The following is a 27,057-nucleotide window of genomic DNA, read 5'->3' on the forward strand; positions in this document are numbered from 1 at the left end:
TTTGTAAATACACTTATTTGGTTTATATGTATACACTATTAAGATATGATATTTAATAAAGTTTATATAATTTTATTTTCTTTTTTATTATGTACTACCAAATCTTTAATTGGTCCTTTTTCTAATTTTCAAAATCAGTCTAGTAGTTTATATGTATATTAAATGGTAAAAAACAAGACATCATAATATAGAGACCTTTTCATGAAGGAAGTCTTACACAAAATACATTATGACCGCCATTACCTTAGAGCATTTAAATAAAACAGAATGGTCTAAGGCCATTACCAAATAACAATCAGCGCCAATCGCCGTTAAGACATTAGCGCTACGCTGGGGGACTCCTTTCATGAAAATGACTCTATACCTCTGTTTGGACCAGTATATCGATTGGATATAGGCATTGACCGCTTTTAAAATAACCTTTGAACAAAAAAAGAATTTTCCAAATCGGTTCAGACGTCTTTGAGTAATCGGTGTAAAAAAAAATACCAATCAAATTGAGAACCTCCTCCTTTTTGAAGTCGGCTAAAAAGGACGCACAACCATAAAGAAAATTTCACTTAAAAACTGGCCAATTTTGCTTTGATAGTTTAGAATAATTGGTAAAGAAAATTATAAAGGTCTTTAAATATAGCCCAATAATCAATAAAATCCCAAATTCAACCTTAAGAATTGAGTTTAAGATTGGATTTGCAAATTGAGCGCCAAGAAATTGTGTTTGGCACTCATTGAGTGGGAACATGTTTTGGTCGCTGATTATACATCCACTTTTTAATAGAAGATTGATAATTAAAGAGTATAAAAAAATCATCAGTTGTCATCTCGTTTAGCGCCATCTTTTGAGCAATGTTCGACCTACACCAATGAAGAATTTTGATTATTAGCACTACATATTCTCTGTCAAAAATAAAAAATACTAGTGAAAGTACTTTGATATGTCAATTAGTTTCCGATACTAAAAGTAAAACAACTTGTTGCGGGCTGCCGTTATGGTGTGACGTCATCGCACAACACGCTTAGTCAGTCCGCTCGCAGTCGCGCGCCCCTGCCGTTGAAATTAAACCCAATAACTTTTAAAAATGTCCAATCCAAATACCAGAAAGTCATGTGTTGTGCCTAAATGTAATAATACAACTATCAATTCGCCGGAAAAGTTGTTTTTTATAGTTCCAAAGGAAGTTAAAATGCGAAAAAAATGGACAAAAGCTATGAAGAGGTTAGATCCATTTGGAGATAAAAGCACAGTTTATTGTTGTGAAGACCATTTTGACGTAAGTATATTGATCCGTTCCAAGTACGTACGTTATAAGTACATAAACATAAGTAATAATACCTTATAATTTTAATCTTTTATTGAACCAATTTCTACCCGGACTAATTGCGTGTTTATTGATTTTACATTGGCAGGTAAAATGTAAAATCAATAAGTACACAATTAATCTGGTTAAAAAGAGTTTCATTATAATATACAGTGATCGTTAATACCTAAGTCATTACTATTATAATATTTTTCACTACTCTTGCTCAAAAGATTAAAGCATTTTAATCACAAGCGGTATAAATCCGAAGGAAAACTTTTTAATTTGGAAATGTTTAGGTATTATAGGGAATTAGTAAAAATTTTAGTAAATAACGCTTATCAAAATTACATTAACAGTACTGAAAGTAATATTTGTAGTGATCCAACAAAGTTTTGGCACTTTTTACAAAATCAAAGAATCTTAAAATCGGCCAATGCAGAGTTTATTCACAACGACAAAGTTATTCGCGGACAAGAAGCAGTACAATCATTTGCCTCTTATTTTGAATCAGTATTTTTGGTGAACAGGCCTATAGTAGATGATTGCATAGCTAGTGATAATAATATATACTATAAATCTTCCTCACGAATTGACTATGATTTAATTACCAACAAGAGCATAATACAAGCCGCGAAGAAAATTAAAGCTAACATGTGTATGGGCCCAGATACAGTACCGCCTTTTATCGCCAAAGATTGTATACGTCTACTGGCAGAGCCTTTAAATTACTTATATAATCTTTCGTTAACTACTTCAACGTATCCTGATATTTGGAAAGTATCCAGAGTTACCCCCGTCCCTAAGGAAAGGTCTAACAACCGCATCGACAACTTCAGACCGATTGCTGTACTTTCTGTGTTTGCCAAGATATTTGAAAACATTATTAACAAACAAATCACTCAGCAAATACAGATTTACATGTGAATGCCAGCACGGGTTCCGATCTGGTCGATCTACACTAACAAACCATATAAATTTCGTCGACTATTCTTTGGCCGAAATGGACGGTGGTAAGCAAGTCGACGTGGCTTATTTTGATTTCAAAAAAGCATTTGATCGCGTGGAAATAGATGTACTGATGGAAAAGTTATCGCACATGGGGTTCACACCTAAGCTTTTAGATTTCTTTCAAAATTATTTAACCAACAGACGTCAATATGTACAAATAGCAGGTTACAGGTCAGAATACTACTCAACGCGATCCGGAGTCAGTCAAGGTAGCACGTTAGGTCCTACGTTATTTTTAATTATGATTAATGATTTGCCTTATGTTCTAAAAAGTGCCAAATGTTTGATGTTTGCTGACGATTTAAAATTGTTACTGGGTATCAAAAAATACGAAGACTGCATTTTGCTACAGGAGGATATTAATAACGTAGTTCGTTGGTCACATATGAATTGTCTGGAATTTAATGTATCAAAATGTAAAGTCATAACGTTGACGTATAAAAATAACAGTGTTGTCTTTGACTATAAGATATCTGGTGATACTCTGGAGAGGGTATCGCAAATCAGAGATTTAGGTCTGACGGTCGACGCCAAGCTAACTTTTAACGATCATATTAACACAATATGCAAAGAGGCGCATAAGCTTTTAGGATTTGTATTGCGGCAGAGTAAGCGTTTCACTAATCCGTTAATACTTTATACATTGTACAATGCATATGTCCGCAGTAAGATGGAGTACAACTCACCTGTCTGGAGTCCGTTATGTGCTACTCATACACTTACCGTTGAGAAAGTCCAAAAAAAATTCGCGCGTGGTTTGTATAAAAAAATTTACGGTTATTACCCATATTTGTACCCTTCCTTGTTTGTGTCTGGTATGGTGGGGCTAGACACTCTGGAGTTAAGGCGAAAGAGAGCTATTCTCATCCATTACTTCCTGCTAATACACAATAAAGTGGATAACTCGGACGCACTGTCGCGATGTGCCTTGTCGGTTCGAGAACCAGGCAAGTTGCTTCGGTCGTGTCGTAAGCGACCTTTTTTCGCTACCAAGTCGTTCCGTACGCAATATGCTCGAAATGCCCCAACTAATCGGGTACTGTCGATGCTCAATTCGTTGATTGCTCAGCGCCAAGATCTAGATATTTTTGATATAAAACTTCATGTATTTATTGATATTGTAAACAGCTGTGAATTTTAATTTTAATTTTATAGAAATATGCAATTTATGTGTTTGTATTGTATAGTGTATTGTGATTTGTTTATCTGTTATATTGGTATATTGTAAGTCTGTACTTTGTATGCGTTTTGGCTTAGCTGTAAGCATACTAAGGATATATAATAAATAAATAAATAAATAAATAAATAAAAACACTGTCATATTACCACTCCACAGCGGGGCTAAACAAGCATTTTAGCCTCTAGGGGCTAAAGTAATTTTGTTTTTTTTAATTCTAGTCTGTTACGAGTACTAGCCAAGTACTAGCCTACTATAAAACGAAAGAGGTTTTATTCGAAAATAGAATCATTATAAGTAGGGCCCTGATTGTTTTGAAAAATAAATAAAAAACTTTAAATTGGAATGAAATGCAGCGTTCTTGTCTGTAGAATGCGTTCATTTTTTTATTTAATTTTTATTGAGTTGCGAATAGAGCGAGATTTGAATACATGGGACATCCTTTACGGTGTAATACCTTTGCCTTTTTCTCATGTGAAAAAAATAAAATTTAAAAGCGAGAATTTAAAAAAACAATTGGCGTGAATTTTTTCACACACACTTGATTTTTTTCAGAAAATAATTGTAAATTTGTGACCGTAACTTTCATATTTTTCAACATTAATTGTTATTGGTGTCTTCATCTAGTGAGAATGGTGATCTTAATTTGGAGATGGATGAAATTTTCAATCTATTACAATCAAAGTCCAGACGCATTTACTTAAATACTTACCTACGAAAAATTTAATAAGTGAAGAAAACAACAACGAATGGATTCACTTACGAAAAGAGTTTTTTAAACTATTATCTCCCACGTTTACCTCACATACTCATATGTGTTACCGGGTAAAATCATCTCCCTTAATATCCAGTACCTCCCTTAGTTGTAGACTTTGTACATTTAATTTTCAATTAAAATAACTCATTGAATATTGAACTAAACTATTTTATTTTCTCGCAATCGTAGTGAAAAGCAGAGTGTAACACGTGGGGCTAAACCCATTATAAACTCAGTTTCTATTTAGGCGGCCCTCGCCTACATCTCGGCCCCTAAAAATACCTCGTATATAATAGGTTTTTTTAGCCCCTTGTATAACAATCTACTATTGCAGTTTACATTTATTTAATACCTATAAACATAAAATCTAGTCAGTGGTACAAAACCTTTGGTGTCAGAACTTTCCGTTATGTTACTACATAGTATTACATTTTATAATATTTTGAAAACAATGCAATTGTTTTGCGGTATCCTCTGTTTTCTATGCAAGTTTTAATTTATACTAGACTGTGCCTACTGCTCTGCTCGCGTCGGCTAGGTGTAGATGGCTAATAAGATTTTTTTTTGTTTTAGATTGAAAATGATATGGAGAACTATATAAAATATAAATTGGTCGGCGGCAGAATTAAACTAAAACAGAGTATAGTTCCACACAAATTCAAATGCCAACAGGGAAAGGAAGATAAACCTCAGAGATTTGCAATACAAAAACGTAATAGTTTAGAATATTTTGAGAAACTATTAAATAAAGATGAAACTTCGATGTTAGAAAAACCTGTAGAGATATTTGTTGTTAGCTGTGAAGATGAAATAGTAATAAAAGATCCTTTAAGTTTTGGAAATAATGATCAGTGTTTAGAAATATTAAAAAGAAGTAAGGGAGTGCAAGTAAATCTGAAAGCTAAAGGTGTTCATAAATCAACCATGACTGTTAACAAATGCTTAAAAAAAAAGAGAAACATAAAATTTTCGCCAGATGCAGTATGAACGACTCATCTTCAAACATCTCTTCACATGAAATGAACAATAATAAAGAAGAAAGAAATTTTATTTCACCGGGATATGGCGGCAGAGCAACAGATTCATTAATTTTTGAAGATTTTGGTATTTTACAAAATTTACCTGAAGGATCAGCAGTATTAGCAGACAGAGGTTCTAAAAATGTTGCGCATTTGTTACAACAAAGTGGACATACTCTGATCAGACCTCCTAGCGTAAGCACTAAACTAAAACCAACCAAAAAAGAAGTTTTGGAGACAAAAAAAATTGGATACACGTAGAAAGAGCAATCGGCAGACTTAGATTCTTAGAGTTCCACACGCTTGTGTAGATCTAAAGCAAATCGACCTGCTAGATTCAGTGGTTATTTTAGCATGCGGAATAGTTAATCTTCAAAGCAGTCTGTTTCATTCAAAGTAACTTCCTAGTGTTTTAAGCAAAAGACGTTTTCCACAATGTTTGTGTTTTAAATTATAGAGTTGTGTATTCAAACATCTTTATTTGGAATTAAAAATGAAATTAAATAAAATGGCCTTACGTATTTTGTAAGTAAAAAAATACGAATAAAAACAAAAAGGTTTAGAATATCTGTAACGTTCAACCCACAACATCTACATATACCTATATTCCTACTAATATTATACACGAAAAATCTACTGAACGGATCTGTCTGGAATACCACATAATTTTAATGCTGGGAAGATGCACAGTTCCCGCGGGAAACGGGGGCGAAGCTGCTGGCGAAAGCTAGTTTGCAATAAATCAATGTATGTATGTAATCATTAAAAAAAAATATACATACAGCCGAATGTAGAACCTCCTCTATTTTGGAAGTCGGTTAAAAACTAATACCGGTAAAACATATTTGTTCTCGTAAAAATTTAACATCGCACGCTCAATTTTAAACCTTAAATTTGTAAAGCTAAGGTTCAAAATAGCTTGATGTAATGAATAGTTGGATTGTGACTTCTTGGTAATTGGTGGTCCGCTATTATTCAGTGGGCAGGTATTAATTTTCAATATTTTGTGTATTGGAATCAGTTCTTGAGTTGTTAATGGTAGGTACTTCTACTATTTGAGCATTCTTCCATACGACATTAGCAAAACAATTTAGAACAGATAAAATATTAAGCATAAGCACGGAAAGTTCACTTAGGGAATTGTCCAGTAATATTAGGTTTTATCTGAGGAAAAATTCCTACAGAGCTGAATTTTTGTATACACCTCTACGGTGATAATATGAAGATGTGACATCGATATCGTGCCGACTAAAAAAGTTACAAATGTTAAAGGGCACGAAAATCAGTTTTTCGCAAATATTTCGCGATATAACAGATTCGAACGATAACGTGTTACGTGACCTATCGCTAACTAATGTCATTATGTTCTGGCTGGCCCTGATTGCTTCTAAAGAATATTCTATAATTCCTTTCGTAGATACAAATTATTTAATTTCAATTGGACATTTTATTCTACTAACGACTTATCTATTCGTATAATACTTATTATACTCTTTACGTATAATTTACATTCGGTAAGTACACCTATAGGTACTATAACCGCTGGCGATACTAAGCGAGCCGTGGGCAGCGCGTTGTGACATGACGTCACAAGCGGTCACGCGCAAGCAAGGAACATATTTACTCAGGAGGTCACGGGACTGTTAGCAGGGTTCCCAACTTAGGGGTTTTTCCCCCAGATTTAGGGGGCAATTAAGTGAAATGGGATTATTTAGGGGTCTGAAATTTTTAGGGGTATTTTCAGGGATTTTTTGACTTTTTAATATTTTTAAATTGATGATAATTTTAATATTTCTTTCTTGACCTAGCGACTTATAATGACATATAATACGTTATTCTACAACCACTCTGAGGCAACTGGCGGCAATTTTCATTGAATAAAAAAAATTGTTAAATTTATTCAGTGTCAACATGTATGATTTCAAAAAATCTGAATCTTCAGATAAAGACGTAATATTTTGTCTCTATTAAATATAGACTTTTGAAACATATTACAGCACATTATTTCTAAATTATTATGAATTTATATTTTTTAGGGGGACAACTCAATAATTAAGGCGATTTTAGGGGTATTTGACACAAAATTTAGGGATAAATATTTTGGAGAGTTGGTAACACTGACTGTTAGCGGGAGATAGCATTTCAAGTGATGTGGCATACCTAGTAACATTCTTCATTACAAGAGCTAAAAAATGAAATCAATTTTACCTATATCCGTAAAAGATTCATCGTTATCAACCCATATTCGGCTCACTGCTGAGCTCAAGTCTCCTCTCGGAATGAGAGGGGTTAGGCCAATAGTCCACCACGCTGGCCCAACGCGGATTGGCAGACTTCACACACGCAGAGAATTAAGAAATTCTCTGGTATGCAGGTTTCCTCACGATGTTTTCCTTCACCGATTGAGACACGTGATATCTAATTTCTTAAAATGCACACAACTTAAAAGTTGGAGGTGCATGCCCCGGACCGGATTTGAACCCACACCCTCCGAAATCAGAGGCAGAGGTCATATCCACTGGGCTATCACGGCTCTTAAAAGATTCATAGAGATACTATTTACCTACTACTTTTAACTGTTTTGTATTTCTATGAGTATTTTACTTAGTAATTAGGATAAAAATAAAAAAAAAACAAATGGTATAAATAGGTCGCTCGTTTAAAAAAAAAAAGATGTAACACAAAATTTACGAGTTTAGTCATTTTATAATAAAACGCATATTCATTGCGTAAAGATTAGGTAGAATTCAACAGCCGTCCCGTTTCGTCAAAACCGAGCGAGATGCAGGACCGGACTTCTCTTTTCAATGAACAGGATTGGACAAGACGATTCTAATAATTAGCGTGATTCAGTGATGCACCGGCAATGACTGAAGGTGGGAGTGTTGTTCTGTGTGTAATAGTGGTGTAACAAGTAATAAATCTGTTTTAAAATAAATAGTAAGTATGAAAGTTTACAATTATCTATACTTATAATAAATCTGTAGAGAGGTCAATTCTGTACATGAAATATATTTCCAAAATATAATCAGGGGGTGATTAGTGATCGATACTGATGCCAAAAATGCAATCAGTAAAATTTTTGTCTGTCTGTCTGTCTGTCTGTCTGTCTGTCTGTCTGTCTGTCTGTCTGTCTGTCTGTCTGTCTGTCTGTATGTTCTTTATAGAAACAAAAACTACTGGACGGATTTTAACGAAACTTGGTAATATTATTCAACATACTCATGGGCAGGTTATAGTATACTTTTCATTACGCTACAATCAATAGGAGCAGAGCAGTGAAGAGAAATGTTGAGAAAACGGGAGAAGTTACTCAATTTTTTAAGCTTCCGTCGCGTGTACAGCCTTAATGGTTAAAGTTACATAGAAATCATGTATGACGGAAATGTTCTCCTTAAAATTATCTATAAAAACACAACAGCACATATATGTCTATCTTTTACGGTTGACTCACAATAACACGTGTAACTCCCGATAGCTTAGCAGTTCGGAGCTTTCTAATTATATTTGTCAACTCTTATGTTTATAACACTCATTACTCATCCCTAATAAGAAAGTTAACATTATTACCTATTCAATAAAAAAAGAATCATAATAATCGGTAAAGAAACACCAAAGTTATACATGAAATACGCTAAGCCATCGCGCGTGAATCATTCAATTCATGCTTTAAGGATTATTTTTGTGTAACGGTTGCCGCGCTCGACGCGACTCGCGGTGGGAGGAATAAATAAAGAAGTGCAGCCTTAATGAGTAGGGTAGGGGTAGGGCAGGGGTAGGGTAGTGGTAGGGTAGGGGTAGGGTTGCTATAGGGTAGGGTAGAGGTAGGTTAGGGTAGGGTAGGATAGGGGTAGTCGAGAAAGTTTACAACGACTTTCACGCGGACGAAGTCGCGGGCGTCCGCTAGTTTTAGAATAAAATGCATGATTTTTAAGATACTTCGTTTTTTTAGAAAAATAACTTGATGATGATGTGAATTAATTTTGTTTTGTTTTGAAACTGCATCATGTTCGAAGAATTATCACATACTACTTCAGTTTAATTTAAAAAATACGTCTTTGTCATTGGAGTAATTAAGTTATCATCCCTTTAAAGTAAAAAAATAAACATTAGCTAAAAATTATTCTGATTTACTTCTTTTTATTATATTAACGAATAGATAATTGTGAGAAATGTTTAATGTTAATGCTGTTTATTCAAAAATAACATGTTCAAATTATAATTTACAATCACGTTCGTATTTAACTTTTTAGGTTATTTTAGAACAATGGCGTCATCTTGGAGGTCCCGGAGAATCCTAGGTTTAGTACAAACTAATAATGAAGAACTCGAGCACGATGAGGTAAATAAAGTTCCAAATAAGTTTTTAGCTATCTATACTAATATATAAAGCTAAAGAGTTTGTTTGTTTGATTGTACGCGCTAAATCAGGAACTACTGGTCCGATTTGAAATTTTTTTTCAGTGTTAGATAGCCTATTTATCAAGGATGGCTATAGGCTGTACATTATGCCCGTTTTCTACTAATCTTCTACGGGAACGGGAACCACGCGGGTATAACCGCGCGGCTAATGTTGCCATTTATTTTTACTTGTAAACTATAATCTTAAACAGTAATAAATGCATGATAAATGCTAATATATTTTGTTACTTTATCACCGCAAAAGTAGTGAATGGAATTAAAATTGGTACAGGGGTAGATCTCATGGAAACTGATACAACGCGGGTATGTCCTCAAGGTGCCACTAGAAAATTTGTAAACGTTAGTTAACTTAAATAATATATTTTATAAAATTGCCTTTTTACTCAATATTCATTTCATATGTCATTCTTATTTCAGACCAGAATAAACTATGATGTGGTAGATATTGAAAATCAGGAAAATCTATCTCCAGAGCCGATGCCGATAACAACTGAAGTGCCAAATTCTGATTTGAAACAGGATTCGCCTACTGTTACAAAAATCGTCAGCCTGGTACCTGATTATAGCAGTGATTCAACCCTGAGTGAAAATGATAATAACAAACACGTAAATAATAATACCGAGCATGCTGATTACGACTCTTACACTTTGCCGACCTCAGCAAATACGCAACGTTCTCGATCTTCCAGCTCATCGTCCAGCTCTTCGTCTAGTTCATCTTCATCTTCATCAAGTTCTTCAAACTCCAGTGATACTCCAAAGGTTAGTGAGAAACAACAAATTATTCAGCGGAAAGGACTTCGAAATGAGAACACCGTGCCCAATTATAATATTTCCCCTATTTATTCAGATGAAAGTGACATTGATCTTAGTGACGATGATCCCAATGACTTTAATGCAATGCATAGAGGGCACATTGGGAGGCAGAACTTTCTTTTTGAAGGACCAACTTCGGATTCCTCTGACTCCAATACCGAAATAAATAATAGACGTAGAGGACGTAAGCGGTCACGAAAAGTTGAGAAGTGGCAGCAAGTGCGATCGAAGCAGCTACGTAATAGAGGCGAATCGTATGTCTCGATGTCAAAAAGACGTAAAACTGTTCCCGCTCGATTTATAAAAGACACATGCAACGAAAACTGTAAGTTTAAATGTAAGGATAAAATCGATGATGAGGGGAGATACCACTTATTCAGCTCCTTTTGGGATCTAGGGAACTTAATTGCACAGAGGGCTTATTTGCGATCGTGTATGGAAGACGTTACCCCTAAATATAAATACACCAATTCCCAAAATCCCAGACATCCAAACAAAGCTTTTTATTTTATTTTAAATGAAAATAAAATAAGAATATGCAAGACTTTTTTAAAAAATACACTGTCTATATCTGAAAGAATGGTTTACACGGTGCAATCAAAAATGAATGATGGTTTTATGCTTGATGAACTAAGAGGGAGACATAATAATCACAAGAAACTTAACCCACAGTTACTAGACGACATCCGAAAACATATCACTATGATTCCAAAACTAGAATCACATTATGTGAGAGCTTCGACGTCAAAGCAGTACATTGGCGGTGATAAGACAATTAAGGATTTTTACAATGATTTTGCTGCACAACAAAGTAATACTAATAGGGAAGTAGGTAATTATATGGCATATTACAAAATTTTCAACAATGAATTTAATTTAGGGTTTTATCAATCAAAGAAAGATCAGTGTGATCTATGTACATCATACCACAATTCAAATGTTGAACAGAAACATGATTTGGAAGATAAATATTGGAAGCATTTGCAGGAGAAAACTTTGAGTCGTGCTGAAAAATTAGCTGATCGTCGCAATATAACCAAAGATTCTAGAGTAGTTATTTATGACTTAGAAGCTGTTTTACAGTGTCCAAGGGGTGACACGTCAGCTTTTTATTATAAGTCTAAATTAAATAACTATAATTTAACTATGACAGAACTACTAAGTGGAGATAAAAAAGCATACGACAATGTTCACTGTTTCTTTTGGACTGAAGTAGATGCTAAACGAGGTGCTAACGAAATTGGCTCCTGCATATGGCAATATTTACAAAATCTGTGTGCAGAAGATGAAGATCCGAAACAAATTATATTTTACTCGGATAACTGCTGTGGGCAGAATAAAAATAAATATATTACCATATTATATTTGTATGCGGTAACTCATTTAAATATTTCCAGTATAACACATAAATTTATGATTACAGGACATACACAGAACGAAGCGGATAGCGTCCACAGCCTTATAGAAAGAGAGGTAAAGAAAAACTTAAAAGCAGGTCCAATTTATAGTCCAGACCAGTATGTTACCCTTATCAAAAATGCTAAAAAAAGTAAACCTGCAATTAATGTCCATGAAATGACATTTGAATCTTTTATCAATTATATTAAAGTCTCTTCAAGAACAGTGGGGTTACAATTTTAATGTAGACACAGATGGGAATACTGTAAATTGGAATGATGTAAAAGTTTTGCAGATGGTGAAATCAGAACCATTGCATTTTTATTATAAAACTTCCTACAGTGATATTAATTTTAATCAAGTTGATGTTAGAAACAAAAGAAAAAAAATGAACCAAATAACCGAGATTACTCTAGATAAAGCCTACAACCAAAGACAACAGTTAGGTGAAAATAAGAAAAAAGACCTAAAAGAACTACTAACAAAGAAATTGATTCCCTCCTTTTATGCAAATTTTTTAACCGACTTCCAAAAAGGAGGAGGTTCTACGTTCGGCTGTATGTATGTTTTTTTTTTTTTTTTTTTTTTTTTTTTTTTTATGTATGTCCAGCGATAATTCCGTCATTTGTGGACCGATTTTGAAAATTCTTTTTTTGTTTTGAAGGGTTTGATTCCAGGGTGGTCCCATTTTTTTCATGTCAGGATCTGATGATGGCATCCTGGAGAAATCGAGGGGAACTTTCGAAAATCGTAAAGACGGCTAGTGTGTTTGTTAGTATTTCCATAAGGTATTTTAAACCACTACAATTTTATGAAGGCCTGGAGTTAGTCTGATGATGGAGCCGATACACAGACGATGGAACTCGTCAACGATTTACAGCAGGTACCTTTTGTTTGGGCTTAATTTATTTGTATTGATGAGAACTTTCCACCTAGATGGGTTTGGGTTGTGACTGTATTAGGGGTCTGGTGATGAAGACGAAGGATAGTTAAGGGAACTCCTCGACGGTTCACAGTAGCTACCTTGTGTTTTGACTTGATAATTTTGTATTGATGAGAACTTTCCACCTGGATAGGTTGTGACTGTATTAGATGTCTGGTGATGAAGATGAAGGGGAGTTAAGGGAACTCCTCGACGGTTCACAGTAGCTACCTTGTGTTTGGACTTGATAAATTTTATATTGATGAGAACTTTCCACCCATATGGATTGTGACTGCATAGGGGGTCTGGTGATGAAGACGAAGGACAGTCAGTTCACACTCAGTAGGTGTGCTAACACTAAAAATTAAAAAATAAAAATTTTAATAAAAAAAATTCAACCGACTTCCAACTCAAAAATTAACCTAAACTAAAAAGCAAAAAATAACATCTTACCTATGTGCTACCTTCTGATCAGTTTGAAGGCGGTGCCAATCCAGTGTCATGTTTTAATTAAAGCCGTTTCTGAATGAACCACAGAAATTGTGTAATTTAAACGGCTTGAATTAAAACATCACTGGCTTGGCACCGCCTTCAAACTGATCAGAAGGTAGCACATAGGTAAGATGTTATTTTTTGCTTTTTAGTTTAGGTTAATTTTTGAGTTGGAAGTCGGTTGAATTTTTTTTATTAAAATTTTATAATTCAATTGTTTAAATGCTACTTATTTTATCTTTACTAACATTATAAAGCTGAAGAGTTTGTTTGTTTGTTTGAACGTGATAATCTCAGAAACTACTGATCCGATTTGAAAAATTCTGTCAGTGTTAGATAGCTATCTCATTTATCGAGGAAAGATATAGGCTATAAAACTTATTCCACGCGGACGAAGTTGCACACGTCTACTAGTTTAACAATAATGATTAATGTTTTTTATAAAGTAATGCAAGACAAATTAAGTTTCTTTTTTGCACAAGTATTATAATATTTTTTTATTTTTTTAATAAGATTGGATTGGGAGTAAGACTTTTTAAAGGATTTAAAGGATTTTTCTATGAGACTGTTAATTTAAGATACAAAGTTTAATTTTTATTATTTTTTTCTTTTTTTTCGTTTTTGTCTTTTAGGAAAATTACTAGACTGATTGTTTTTTTTCTTTTGAGTTAAATTTATTTTGAAATAATTATGTTTCATTTGAATATTCTAGCTCAGATAGTGTTAATGCCTAATGCAAGACTGATTTGCTAATAATTGATAATTATTTAATGATTATAAAGTATTGTAAGCTATAATTTTATTGTTTTGTTGGAATATGGTGTAAAAGTTTGGTAGTAATTATATTTTGTTATTGCTTTGTTTAAATTAGATATTTTTAACTGTTTCTAGATTCCGAATATATGTACTGGAGATTGTCAGTAATTTAGGTTCCAAAAGGGAATCGTGTGTAACGCGGCATGTTAATTGAATAATAAAATAATTATGATTGATTATTCGGTGCAAATTTAGTTTCATTTTTACAAATATAATTAATTTTGTAATATTTTTATTACAAAATGATGCAATTATACATAAAGGCGATATTATCACATTTAGATTAATAATAAAACGAAGTATTTTGGAATATATTTTAATTTGTTATTTATAATTTAAACAAAAGAGAATTATTTAGAATTGTTACATGTGTTTTTCATCATCTAACGATTATTTTTTTACATAAAAAGATTTAATTCAAAACTTTTTTTTTGCTTCAGTTTTTTGAGGGTATAATAGATAATTAAGAGTAAAACAACCATTTATATTAAAAGGTCATAGTTTTGTCAATCAAAATCAGTAGTAATATAATCGGAAAACCCAGTAAGTGGTTTTAAACTTTAAATCAAAGACAAATCGGAATAAGTTGTAAAACTTAATAGCCGATTCCCACAAGTTGCAGTTTTTGAGTTACATCTTTTTATTTCTAAGGGTGCGAGGTATCCCTTTAGGAAACATAGAAATGCATTTTTACCCGACTGCAAGCAGGGTTATGTTATCGCGCAGGGTTATATATGTACGCGTATCTTGTATGTATGTATGTAATGTTCTTTATTACCACATATCTTCCAAACCACAGAACGGATTTTCGTAATTAGGATATCGTTAGATTTGTCTCAATAGCCCAATAGTGTTCTTAGATAGGTGAAACTAAATTAAAAATAATTGGGATACAAATAAAAAAAAAAACAAATTGGACACAATCATTTATTTTCCTTGTACATACAATAGTAAAAGTTAATAAAAATGGAACCAATAAACTTGCTGAGTGGCAACTTTACATTTACTGTCATCACAAAGATCTGTCAATATAGAGCGACCAATTTGTCCCATTCGCTCATGACAGAAACGCTTTCTCTGAGCAGCCGGACTTTAAATGAGGATTAATAGCTTATTATTAAAAAATTAACGTAATTTATCCTCATCTTTCATTTTGTTTGTCTATTTTTTCATTAACCCTTGGCTTTAAACCAGCATCCTTCAATTGTCATTTTAAGTTGGTAAGCAGTCTGCTTAATGTAATTGGAGATGGTAAAACAAATCCGTTTTTGATGAGCCATCTATAAACTTCGGGACCTAACTTGTACAAATTCATCGCCATTATTTTCTCTTCTTTAGTAAATCTTCTCCCCATTTTAGGTTTAATTACTTCCCTAAATTGCATTTTTGTAAAAATGGCACCTAATGTTTTAAACTTATTCAAAGTCTTCTGAAATGATGTGTTTGTTGCTAAATTTTTCTCTTTTTTTAATCTCTGTTTATATAAAGTATTAAGTTTTTGCAATTTTTTCATTGTTTTAAGCATCTGTTGTTCATTTCTCCGTGGGCGTTGTTTGATGATCGCTGAAACAGATAAAAAATATAACATTATTAAATAAAATCTAAATTTACTTTCAAGAAAATTTTTCGATTGTATTTGTTAGATTGCCAAAAAGCAGACTGCGGCAATTATTAATTATTAATTAATAATAAACAATAAATTCTATATATTTTTTTTTTTTTTTAATTTTTCTTTTCTTTTGTGTTTGCTAGCTATTGAGATTAAATTTTTTTTTTTTTTGTTCTTCTGAGATTACACTACTGTATTTTTAAACTGTATTTTGTTTTATTTTATTAGTTATATAATTATTTTGTGTTCTGTTCTTCCCTCCTAAGGGTCTGACAGAATACCAGCGTTGTGGGTACTGATGTACTCACAACAAATTTTAGCTGAGTCAGGTCCATTTTTTTGGCACAACATATTTTCTATATATATATGTATTAGTTTTAAGTTATTATTACGATGTAAATGTATTAGTTTTAAGTTATTATTACGATGTAAATGTATTAGTTTTAAGTTATTATGTAGTTATGTGTTGTGTTAACAAATAAATGATTTCTATTCTATTACTTTATAGAGGATGCAATGTTAAAGTCTGCCCGCTCAGAAATTGCGTTTGACACCTGTTAATGTCACCTTTTTATATTTGTTAATTAATGAATTGTTAACAATTTTTGACGTTATTAAAGACAGACAGTTAGACATTGACATTATGTCTCTCATTGGTCATTGACTATGTATTTTATTGATACAATTGAATCATTCGAAGAATGAATGAACAGTGCGTGTTACCAGTGATGACCTATGGTTCCGAGACTTGGTCGCTAACTATGGGCCTCATAAGAAGGCTCAGAGTCACACAGCGGGCGATGGAACGAGCTATGTTAGGAGTATCTCTGCGTGATCGAATCAGAAATGAGGAGATCCGCAGAAGAACCAAAGTCACCGACATAGCTCAACGAGTTGCGAAGCTGAAGTGGCAATGGGCGGGGCACATAGTGCGAAGAGCCGATGGACGTTGGGGTCCCAAAGTGCTGGAATGGCGACCCCGCACTAGTAAGCGCAGTGTTTGCCGACCCCCCCACCAGGTGGACTGACGACATCAAGCGAGTCGCAGGGATTCGCTGGATGCAGGCGGCTCAGTATCGTGATGTTTGGAAGTCCCTACAAAAGGCCTATGTCCTGCAGTGGACGTGCATCGGCTGATATGATGATAATGATGATGAATTGAATCATTAAAATTACATGTGTGTGTATAATGATTTAAAATGTTTAGTTGTGTGTAGTGTAAGTAAGTTTATTGGTGTTAAATATTTTCGAATTGTGAGTTTACCTCGTCCGCCTCAAAAAAATTACAGACTAGTTCAATAGAAGGTATGAGATTATGGACTAGCTGACGCCACGCGGTTTCACCCGCGTGGTTCTCGTTCCCGTAGGAGTACGGGGATAATATAGCCTATAGCCTTCCTCGATATATGGGCTGTCTAACACTGAAATTTTTTTTTTAATCGGACCAGTAGTTCCTGAGATTAGCGCGTTCAATCAAACAAACAAACTCTTCAGCTTTATGTATTAGTATAGATATAGATTTGGATTGGATTTAAGGATATGTTTTATTTTTTATTTTGGGAAATAGTCACACTTTTTTGGTTAAGTTAAGTACTTTTAGTGATTTTTGCACTATTACAGTAGTTTATGTGATGAGTGATAGTAAAGAAATTAGTAAAAGTAAAAAAAATAAATACCGGCCAAGTGCGTATAGTCGCGCGCAGTGTAGGGTTCCGCAGATTAAATTAGCACTTTAGACCCTTATTTTAATGCAAAAATATACCGATAACAATACCCATGAGATAGACGATGAAACTATTCTACAATATTCAGCTGAATATTGCAGAATAGTTTTAAAATAATCTACAGCAGTAATTCCCAAAGTGGTATATATCGACCCCTAGGGGTCTATGACAACCTGCAAGGGTTCTACGTCAGCGAAAAAAAATTTGGGGTTCCATGAAATGAAAATGGGTGTCCACGATAGTGGATCTTATCACATACACTTAATTACCTATTTATTTACATCATACTATCTTATACAGGGCCGGACCGTCCATACGGCGAACGGAGCGGTCGCTCCAGGCGCCAAATCCTAGGGGGCGCCGAAATGGTAAAGACAAGATCGAAAAGAAATTTATGTGATGAACTTACGTGCGCGAAAGGCGCCATAATTGGATCTCGCTCCATTCTAAAATTTACCTCGGTCCGGCGCTGATCTTATATCTTTATTATTCATACATATATAGCATCAGGTTCATCCTTTACACTAAAAATATTGACTTATTGCCTATGTTATTTTATTTATAGTTTATTTTATGTTTATTTAATGTTACGTATATTTTACATAACAGATACAAAATTAAATTTTGAGTAGTTTTAATTTAAATTCAATTAATAAATGTATAAATTAACATGTATGTCGCCGGGGAAGCTTGGCTCACTGAAGGCTCTATGGCCTCAGACCTAATAGTTGTCATGTTTGCTCTGTGGTTATTTCGAATCGACTTGTTATCTAGTGGTCTGATCATTTTGCAGTCAAAATACTATTCCGTTTTGATTTAATTAATAATTAGTCTCTCAAGTAATGATGACAGGTGACAGCAGTAGAAAAGAAACTCTTTAGGTTCTGTGTTGAGATTTTGCTGTCGTAATGGTCAGCAAAATCTACGTTAATTAATTTAATAAATTTAGAATCAAGTTTTCATGTAATTAGGTTTTGATTATTTACTCTTGAAGTAATTAAGATTGTAAAACGTTACCACCATAACGAACGTGGCGGCGATCGACCAATAGGAAATTATCACGTAACTCTCATCCAATGGCATCGTGTCCCAAATGGCGCGTACGCGTGTACCGTCACTGTGTATTCACTCTAGTGAGGCATCCTGCCTCCGTCTGTCTCCGTAGTCTGCTGATTTAGTAATTTAGTTCTAATCGCGTTTTTAAGATGGAATAATCGTCTTCTACTTGTTAAGTACAGTGAAATAGTCAAATGTTAAGTAGTGTTAATAAGAAAAGGAAAGTGATTAGTGACTTGGGCTATTAATTGGTTCAATTCTTTGTTGAGCAGCTTGAGGCGTCATGCTGCTTGTCGCGTTAGTGATTTTGTTCGATAATGTTTCGTGATGAAGTAATTATTGATCTTAAATTGTTTACTGTGGGCATGGAGAGCATGTCGGGCAGGGTTGGTGAGTGTTTACTAGTATTAAAAGGCGCCTTTAAACCACACCCAATGGTCACAAGTCCTGGGACTTGCTCGATGTACTTCCTCTACCACAACTACCAGGGTAAAATAGTAAAATTAAGAGTAGTATTGTGTAAGCGATTAGTGAGGTTAAGCATAGCATACCTATTGTAATTGGCAGAGCCGATGACCAAGGTTAGGTCAGCGGTTCTGTCCATATTTTTATTAATGACTCTACGCTTTTTACGACATCAGAAGTGGTATCGCTCCAGCGATCCCTTTCTGCCGGTCAATCTGTACCAAATCCTGACATTGACAATGAAAGTGCAACTTAATTTGAAATTTGTGAAATCCCTGATGAAATTAATTTTATTTGATAACTACCCTCAGTTACCGCTTAATGGTTTTTCTTGTGGTAACTAAGTTGGACTTAAAACCGTAAAATAGTTTTGACAATTTAATATTGATGCGTCATTGAGTTGAATCGGCAATGGTTGCCGTGATGCCCGTGTCGCCATATCGCATCCAAATAAATAATGTAATAACGTAAAAGACAAAGAGAAAAATAAAAAAGAAAAAGAAAAAGAGAAAAAAAAAAAAAAAAAAAAAAAAAATTTGAGAAATGTTCATTACGTTGCAATCTGTATTACTTTTAAGATTTATCGTTTGCAAACTTTATGCGTTTGCGAGTCGAGTACTTTTAGTTAAAAATCGTGACGGTTTGAGCCGAGTGTGCGAATCTTTTACCGATAATTTCAAAACAGATATTGCGTTTACGTGGCGTACGGCATTTTTCTAAGTTAGATTGCGTCTCCTACTTTTCATTTAGTTCAGATTGTACCAAGGGTTTACTTTAAGAACTTGTCCGACTCTTTACATCGCCAAAATAAATTATTGATGATGGAAGACAATTCCTCAGAAGCTTCCAAGAGTTATTGTGACAGACATTGCAACGAACTACACATAGTGACTCCAGGTAACGAAATACTATCTTTGGTTATTTGCAATGCTCTTTTTACTGTGAAGTACATACAATCTTTGGTATAGCTTCGTTAACACTTCTTGTATGTAGTCAAAATTGTGTAGTACCTAAACTTCTTAGTCTAGTTGACTTTGACAGTAGGGTCATCGATATAGAAGCCCTGCATGTTTACATCCAAAGTAGAATGGCCGAGGCGGTTGTAGAAAAAAAAAACCACTATTAGTAAGTAGACTACTTGGTTTTAATTAAAAACAACCAAACGTCGCTTCACCTTTGTTTAGCAATCCTTATAGTGAAGTACACAGAGTGCTCAAGAGCGGTATCTGGTCGTCATTGGAGGCCTTGCAGGGTCACAGATAACCAATTGAGGCGACCTGCTCGCCCTGGTGATCTTCTGGCGGCCGTACCGCCTCTGGTATCAACGGTGTCAAACGTCTAACGCCACTACAGCCGCGCAGCCCGCTACTACTTCTGCAGTCGTTGCAGCCTGCGGCTATTGCGACCGCTGGAGCTGGCGTGCTGCCTGTGTCGTCTACTACATCGACCACTGCGTGGACTATTTATTCCCGGTGAATATAGTTTCAATTATTTTAACATTTACACAAACATCATCACAAACACTTTAAAAGAAAGAGTAATGAGAATACTTATAATTTTACTTATTGGCGGCGTGGAGTCGTTTATAACTAATAAAAGATGCCATGTGGCACTCAAAGGACACAGCATCGACCTTCCCAAACTCCCCTATAGCCTTCTACGTGGATCTATCTCACCTGATTCCCTACCTATACTACACACCACGTTATAACTGTATTCATATGAAAATTATGAGCAGTGTCTACGTGTACACAAAACACAACATACTTACTTATTTTATAATTATAATATTTATCTGTTGTCGCGTGGAGCGAGCAGTGTCAATATAAATTATTATTATCTGTTGTCGCATGGAGCGAGCAGTGTACATATGAATCATTAGCTGTTGTCGCGTGTAGTAAGCAGTGTCAATATGAAATAAACTTATGAATATTCTCTTTCTCAACATTCATAGCAAGTTTGTGTTGTCACACGTCTTATAGTTCAGCCTTGTCACGTTCAGCTAAGATAACTAAACGTTTTAATTTTAGATACTGAAGTTAAGCCTTGTTTAAGGTAACTAACTATTCGAAAAACACAAGTTTCTAGATTCAAACAAAGCCTAGGTTAATTGTGAAAGTACCTAGCTTCAGATTTTTTTTTTTTTATTTACAGAAAAGAACTGGAGGCGCTGCAGAGCACGCACCGCACGTCAGTATGGCCGTGTCGCCGGGGAAGCTTGGCTCACTGAAGGCTCTATGGCCTCAGACCTAATAGTTGTCATGTTTGCTCTGTGGTTATTTCGAATCGACTTGTTATCTAGTGGTCTGATCATTTTGCAGTCAAAATACTATTCCGTTTTGATTTAATTAATAATTAGTCTCTCAAGTAATGATGACAGGTGACAGCAGTAGAAAAGAAACTCTTTAGGTTCTGTGTTGAGATTTTGCTGTCGTAATGGTCAGCAAAATCTACGTTAATTAATTTAATAAATTTAGAATCAAGTTTTCATGTAATTAGGTTTTGATTATTTACTCTTGAAGTAATTAAGATTGTAAAACGTTACCACCATAACGAACGTGGCGGCGATCGACCAATAGGAAATTATCACGTAACTCTCATCCAATGGCATCGTGTCCCAAATGGCGCGTACGCGTGTACCGTCACTGTGTATTCACTCTAGTGAGGCATCCTGCCTCCGTCTGTCTCCGTAGTCTGCTGATTTAGTAATTTAGTTCTAATCGCGTTTTTAAGATGGAATAATCGTCTTCTACTTGTTAAGTATAGTGAAATAGTCAAATGTTAAGTAGTGTTAATAAGAAAAGGAAAGTGATTAGTGACTTGGGCTATTAATTGGTTCAATTCTTTGTTGAGCAGCTTGAGGCGTCATGCTGCTTGTCGCGTTAGTGATTTTGTTCGATAATGTTTCGTGATGAAGTAATTATTGATCTTAAATTGTTTACTGTGGGCATGGAGAGCATGTCGGGCAGGGTTGGTGAGTGTTTACTAGTATTAAAAGGCGCCTTTAAACCACACCCAATGGTCACAAGTCCTGGGACTTGCTCGATGTACTTCCTCTACCACAACTACCAGGGTAAAATAGTAAAATTAAGAGTAGTATTGTGTAAGCGATTAGTGAGGTTAAGCATAGCATACCTATTGTAATTGGCAGAGCCGATGACCAAGGTTAGGTCAGCGGTTCTGTCCATATTTTTATTAATGACTCTACGCTTTTTACGACATGTATTTATTTTAAGTTTTTAACACTAAACTTCACTACAGTTAGAAATTTACAGGAAATCAATATCAGGTAAGTAGGGGGTCTACCCAAAACGGAAAAACATGGCAAGGGGTCTATGACATGAAAAAGTTTGGGGAACTCTGTTCTACAAAAACAAGAATCACCTGATGTTGAAGCCATAGCAGGAGCAATACACAAAGTTTGATTTGTAGTCTCAGTTATAGTGCATTCCCCAGAATGAGAAACGTCTGTAAAGAATATAATTTGTTAAAATATCAATTAATTTTTGAGATTTCTTAGTAATACAAAAAAAAATCCATATCTATCAAGGCAGGGTAGGGCTAGGGTATGGTAGGGGTAGGTTACAGGTAGGGTAGGGGTAGAGTAGATGCAGGTAGGTGTAGGAGTAGAGGATACATATACAGGGTGTCCCGTAAATACTACCACATACTCTACAGGGTGATAGATGACATCAGCCGTTGAAAAAATCCTCGTCTGTTGAGAACTCTCTTGGAGTGCTGTTTTTAAAACTGCTATTAACCGTCGAACTGTGAAGTTGTGTTATACAGGGTGCTCGGGAGTATTTCTCATAACTGTGGGGTTATATTCTATACCAATGTTATAGTTAAAAAATATTTCGGCTTCCAAAAAGTGGACTCGTCAACACTTTGAAGTTATAGGAAATACTTCCGAGCACCCTGTATAGACCTAATGCCTCCGTGGCGCAGTGGTATGCGCGGTGGATTTACATGACGGAGGTCCTGGGTTCTTAATTGGTCCAGGTCTGGCTGGTGGGAGGCTTTGGCTAGCTACCACCCTACCAACAAAGATGTACCGCCAAGCGATTTAGCGTCCCGGTACGATGTAGGAAACCGAAAGGAGTGTGGATTTTCATCCTCCTCTTAACAAGTTAGCCCGCTTTCATCTTAGATTATACATCATCGCTTACCATCAGGTGAGATTGTAGTCAAGAGCTAACTTGTAAAAAAATATAAAAAAAAAATACCATCCTGGAACTAGTATTACAAGATCTCGCATAAGGAATTTAATACAACTAGCTGACGCCACGCGGCTTCACCTGCGTGGTTCCCGTTCCCGTAGGAATATGGGGATAATATATAGCCTTCCTCAATAAATGGGCTATGTAACACTAAAAGAATTTCTCAAATTGGACCAGTAGTTCCTGAGATTAGCGCTTTCAATCAAACAAACAAACAAACTCTTCAGCTTTATAATATTAGTATAGATATGTAAATTGTATATTAATAATACTAATATTATAAAGCTGAAGAGTTTGTTTGTTTGTTTGATTGAACGCGCTAATCTCAGGAACTACTGGTCCGATTTGAAAAATTCTTTCAGTGTTAAATAGCCCATTTATCGAGGAAGGCTATAGGCTATATATTATCCCCATATTCCTACGGGAACGGGAACCACGCGGGTGAAACCGCGCGGCGTCAGCTAGTTAATAATACACAAGGAAACTTTACCTGATGTAGCAGGTTCAACAGGACTATTTGCAGGTTGGTTTGTAATGTCAAGCAAGGGATCTTTTTCAACAAAAGACAGACCTGAAAATACATGTTATAATATAGTTTTAGCAGACTCAAAAGTGAACTACAAAAATAAGAAAACCAATGTCGAACAAAGGTTATGAATAAAAACATTTGTCAGGACAACTTAATTAACAAATCAAACTGTAACCAAAATAAGATCCTAGAATGGCAGAGAACAATTTGAGTGGAGTCACGCACTTGTGAAACTTGTGTGTAGGGTTAAGAGCGCCCTAGACAGTTATTCAACACTCCCCTTTCCCACTCAAGTCACTCTCCCCGCCTATCCCAAGTAACCCATAAAGAATTACACAACAAGAAATGTGGACGGCTCGAACGCTACAAGTATGCTGAAGCCGGCCGCACGACGAGCGCCTTATATCGCAAGTTATTCCCGTCAACCGATCGGTACCCCTCTCCAACTCCCCACTCTTTACGGAAACAACTCACGCCACCTGACGTCATATCCGTCTCGGACAACTATTTTCTACAATAGTAAATTTCGTAGATATTGTAATTATCTGTGATAATAGCATCATTACTTTAGTTTTTTTTTTTTAGATAAATTTTCAAAGTCGGACTACATACTGGTTAAATTTAGTCTGGGGACAGCATTAGGACTAAGCATTTTGCTCCTGGTATGGTATTTAGCTTCAAAATGTATGTGGCATACTCTTCTGTATTTATAAATGTATTCATTATCTTTTGCCAAAATGTCACCGCCAATATTATAAATCCATGTCCTAAAGCGATCAATGTCTTTATTTGGATTTGGAAATTTGTGAAGAATCTCAGTGTCCAACACTGAAAATAAAAATTAATTTAAATTAAAAGTAGCATTCCATTATTGGCGTCCGCGACCGGGTCGATGCGGTTTTAGGCTTGTTTCATCGTTATCAACCCATATTCGGCTTACTGCTGAGCTCGAGTCTCCTCTTAGAATGAGAGGGGTTAGGCCAATAGTCCACCACGCTGGCCCAATGCGGATTGACAGACTTCACACACACAGAGAATTAAGAAAATTATCTGATGTGCAGGTTTCCTCATGATGTTTTCCTTCACCGTTTGAGACACGTGATATTTAATTTTAATATGCACACAACTGAAAAGTTGGAGGTGCATGCCCCGGACCGGATTCGAACCCACACCCTCCAGAATCCGAGGCAGAGGTCATATCCACTAGGCTACTTACTAGACACGGGCATAAGTTAGTTATTTCTGCATATCGTCTCCAAAGAGTAAAAAAATCTTTTGTAGGTTTGGGTGTACTCTTCTATAATAAGATCCCCAAGACTGTGATAGACCTGCCAATGCAAAGCTTTAAGCAATGTGTTAAAACACATTTACTTAGTCGAGGGTACTACAACATCGATGAGTTCCTTAATGATAAAGATGCTTGGAGGCCGTTGGATCAGCTTCCACCTTCACACAGGAAGTAAAACTATAAGAAATGTAAACAGTAATTGTTATCAATTGTAAATTATAATACTGTATGACTTTTTCAAAAGAGCAACTGTTGAGTTTCTTGCCGGTATCTTCTCAGCAAGACCTACCTTCCGAATGGGTGGTAGAATCTTTACAAATAGTCAACTGACGTGTCAAAAGTGCTTGTAAACTGAGCCTTCTTGAAATAAATGATTTTTGATTTGATTTGATTTTGATTTGATTTGGCTATCAGGCTATAAATTCATACTAAGCAGTCGGTCGCACGGTCGCAGGTTGCAGTCGCCAACAACGGAAGTCTACCTTATTAAATTAAAAGCTTACAATTTCATTACAATACTAAGCAGGCAGACGCCGCGTGGTTTCACCCCTATGGTTCCTGATCAATAAATTATAGCCTATAGAAGAACAGGCCCTGCATTGACTCATAGATTAGATGGCAAAACAGGTACTCTCTTAGTTAGCGGAGCTGCTCCGCTCAAATCACAACAAAAATACCTAATTTACACAACTGAATGGCTCATTATGATGTAACACAGGTTGCCAAGTTGTTGTTGTTGTTGTTGGTAGTTGTTTTTTGTTGTTGTTGTTGATACAAAAGAAAAAAAAATGGTTAGTTGTTGGCCAAAGGCATAACATTACAAGAACATGTTTTAAAGAATGATAATTTCAAAATAACAACTGTTGAGCTCCCTCTTCTCAGCCTGCCTTCTGAACCAGAGGTGGTCTGACAATAGACAAACTTGATGTTTCTGATAAAAGGTAGTCTTTACGAATAGACAAACTTGATAAAAGTGCTTGTATTAGGCCTATAATTTTTTACTTGATTATAAATTGCACCATTATTTATAGGCTGTTGAATATTAAATAAGATTGGAAAGCATTATTCTTTAAAGTACATCTATGGTAACAAATTAAGTGGACTAAAGTTATGCTACATTTCAATAGATTTTCTTCAAATTTCATAACATGAAAGTCTATGCTATGAAATTTTTATGTTATTTATTATTTTATTGTACAAACTACAAGTAGACATGACATACGTACAGTACAATAAAATGTTGCAAAATATCCGACTAAAATATTAATAATAGGTATTATACTTACCACAATTAGGCACACAACATTTTCTTTCTAATGCCATTATGGCTAACCTATTATAATCGATTACCAGTAAACGCAGACGTATTTACATGAGTTCTCGGAGTACAAAACAAAGCAATCATATGTTAAAACTATCTAAAAGTAAAACAGTCATCAAAATCCATTTTCAAAACAAACACAAAAGCCAAGTCGTCGGAAAAAGTCACCCACAAAGTCACCACAAACGTCAAATGAAGCATATTAATCTGTGGTCACCGCAAAAACACCACAGATTATTTTATGCACAGAATACTAATTTTATGAGTTTATGTCCTAAAGCGATTTGGCTGAAATTTAGAATGAATTTTACCCTGGATTAACACATAGGCTACTTTTATCCCGGAAAAATCCATTGTTCCCGCGGCATTTGTGAAAAACCGAATTTCACGCAGGCGAAGTCGCGGTTGTCCGCTAGTCGTACATAAAAGAATTACATTTTACTTTGTGCAATTTTAACTAGATGGCACTAACTTTTTAGAATTACATAGTTGTTTGTACAGTTTTGGCTAGATGTCGCTAACATTAATATTAGAATTACATTTTAGTTTGTGCAATTTGAACTAGATGGCACTAACTATCGTTTTAGAATTACATAGTAGTTTGTGCAATTTTGACTAGATGTCACTAACATTAATATTAGAATTACATTGTAGTTTCTACAATTTGTACTAGATGGCGCTGAGTTTAAGCATCTAACTTTAGTAGAATAATTACAT

General features: G+C 35.0%; 3 protein-coding genes across 3 annotated transcripts; 2 read left to right on the forward strand and 1 right to left on the reverse strand.

The window, feature by feature from the left end:
• The first annotated feature begins 992 nt into the window (after window positions 1-992).
• On the forward strand, window positions 993-5,771 carry LOC128199571 (uncharacterized). Its single transcript, XM_052889666.1, has 2 exons — window positions 993-1,271; window positions 4,817-5,771. Exons 1-2 carry the CDS (start codon window positions 1,080-1,082, stop codon window positions 5,228-5,230), a joined length of 606 nt encoding a protein of 201 aa, XP_052745626.1. The 5' UTR covers window positions 993-1,079; the 3' UTR covers window positions 5,231-5,771.
• Window positions 5,772-9,529: 3,758 nt separating this feature from the next.
• Window positions 9,530-11,948, forward strand: LOC112053976 (corepressor interacting with RBPJ 1-like). Its single transcript, XM_052889851.1, has 3 exons — window positions 9,530-9,604; window positions 10,102-10,754; window positions 11,924-11,948. Exons 1-3 carry the CDS (start codon window positions 9,530-9,532, stop codon window positions 11,946-11,948), a joined length of 753 nt encoding a protein of 250 aa, XP_052745811.1.
• Window positions 11,949-15,068: 3,120 nt separating this feature from the next.
• On the reverse strand, window positions 15,069-26,524 carry LOC112047109 (uncharacterized). The gene is made up of 5 exons (XM_052889662.1): window positions 26,306-26,524; window positions 24,344-24,559; window positions 23,693-23,773; window positions 22,367-22,450; window positions 15,069-15,691 (listed from the first exon to the last, which is right to left on the reverse strand). Exons 1-5 carry the CDS (start codon window positions 26,340-26,342, stop codon window positions 15,336-15,338), a joined length of 774 nt encoding a protein of 257 aa, XP_052745622.1. The 5' UTR covers window positions 26,343-26,524; the 3' UTR covers window positions 15,069-15,335.
• Between the last annotated feature and the right edge of the window lie 533 nt (window positions 26,525-27,057).

The sequence above is a fragment of the Bicyclus anynana genome, chromosome 26 (genome assembly GCF_947172395.1).
Source record: "Bicyclus anynana chromosome 26, ilBicAnyn1.1, whole genome shotgun sequence".
Taxonomy (NCBI): Eukaryota; Metazoa; Arthropoda; class Insecta; order Lepidoptera; family Nymphalidae; genus Bicyclus; species Bicyclus anynana.

Coding starts and splice junctions, on each gene's coding strand:
- LOC128199571 (XM_052889666.1), top strand. CDS start 1,080: ATGTCCAATCCAAATACCAGAAAGTCATGTGTTGTGCCTAAATGTAAT. Junction 1,272..4,816: donor GTTGTGAAGACCATTTTGAC/GTAAGTATATTG, acceptor TTTTTGTTTTAG/ATTGAAAATGATATGGAGAA.
- LOC112053976 (XM_052889851.1), top strand. CDS start 9,530: ATGGCGTCATCTTGGAGGTCCCGGAGAATCCTAGGTTTAGTACAAACT. Junction 9,605..10,101: donor AAGAACTCGAGCACGATGAG/GTAAATAAAGTT, acceptor TTCTTATTTCAG/ACCAGAATAAACTATGATGT. Junction 10,755..11,923: donor CTACGTAATAGAGGCGAATC/GTATGTCTCGAT, acceptor TTATGATTACAG/GACATACACAGAACGAAGCG.
- LOC112047109 (XM_052889662.1), bottom strand. CDS start 26,342: ATGGCATTAGAAAGAAAATGTTGTGTGCCTAATTGTG. Junction 24,560..26,305: donor ATGTTGTGTGCCTAATTGTG/GTAAGTATAATA, acceptor TTTTATTTTCAG/TGTTGGACACTGAGATTCTT. Junction 23,774..24,343: donor CCCCAGACTAAATTTAACCA/GTATGTAGTCCG, acceptor ATGTATTTTCAG/GTCTGTCTTTTGTTGAAAAA.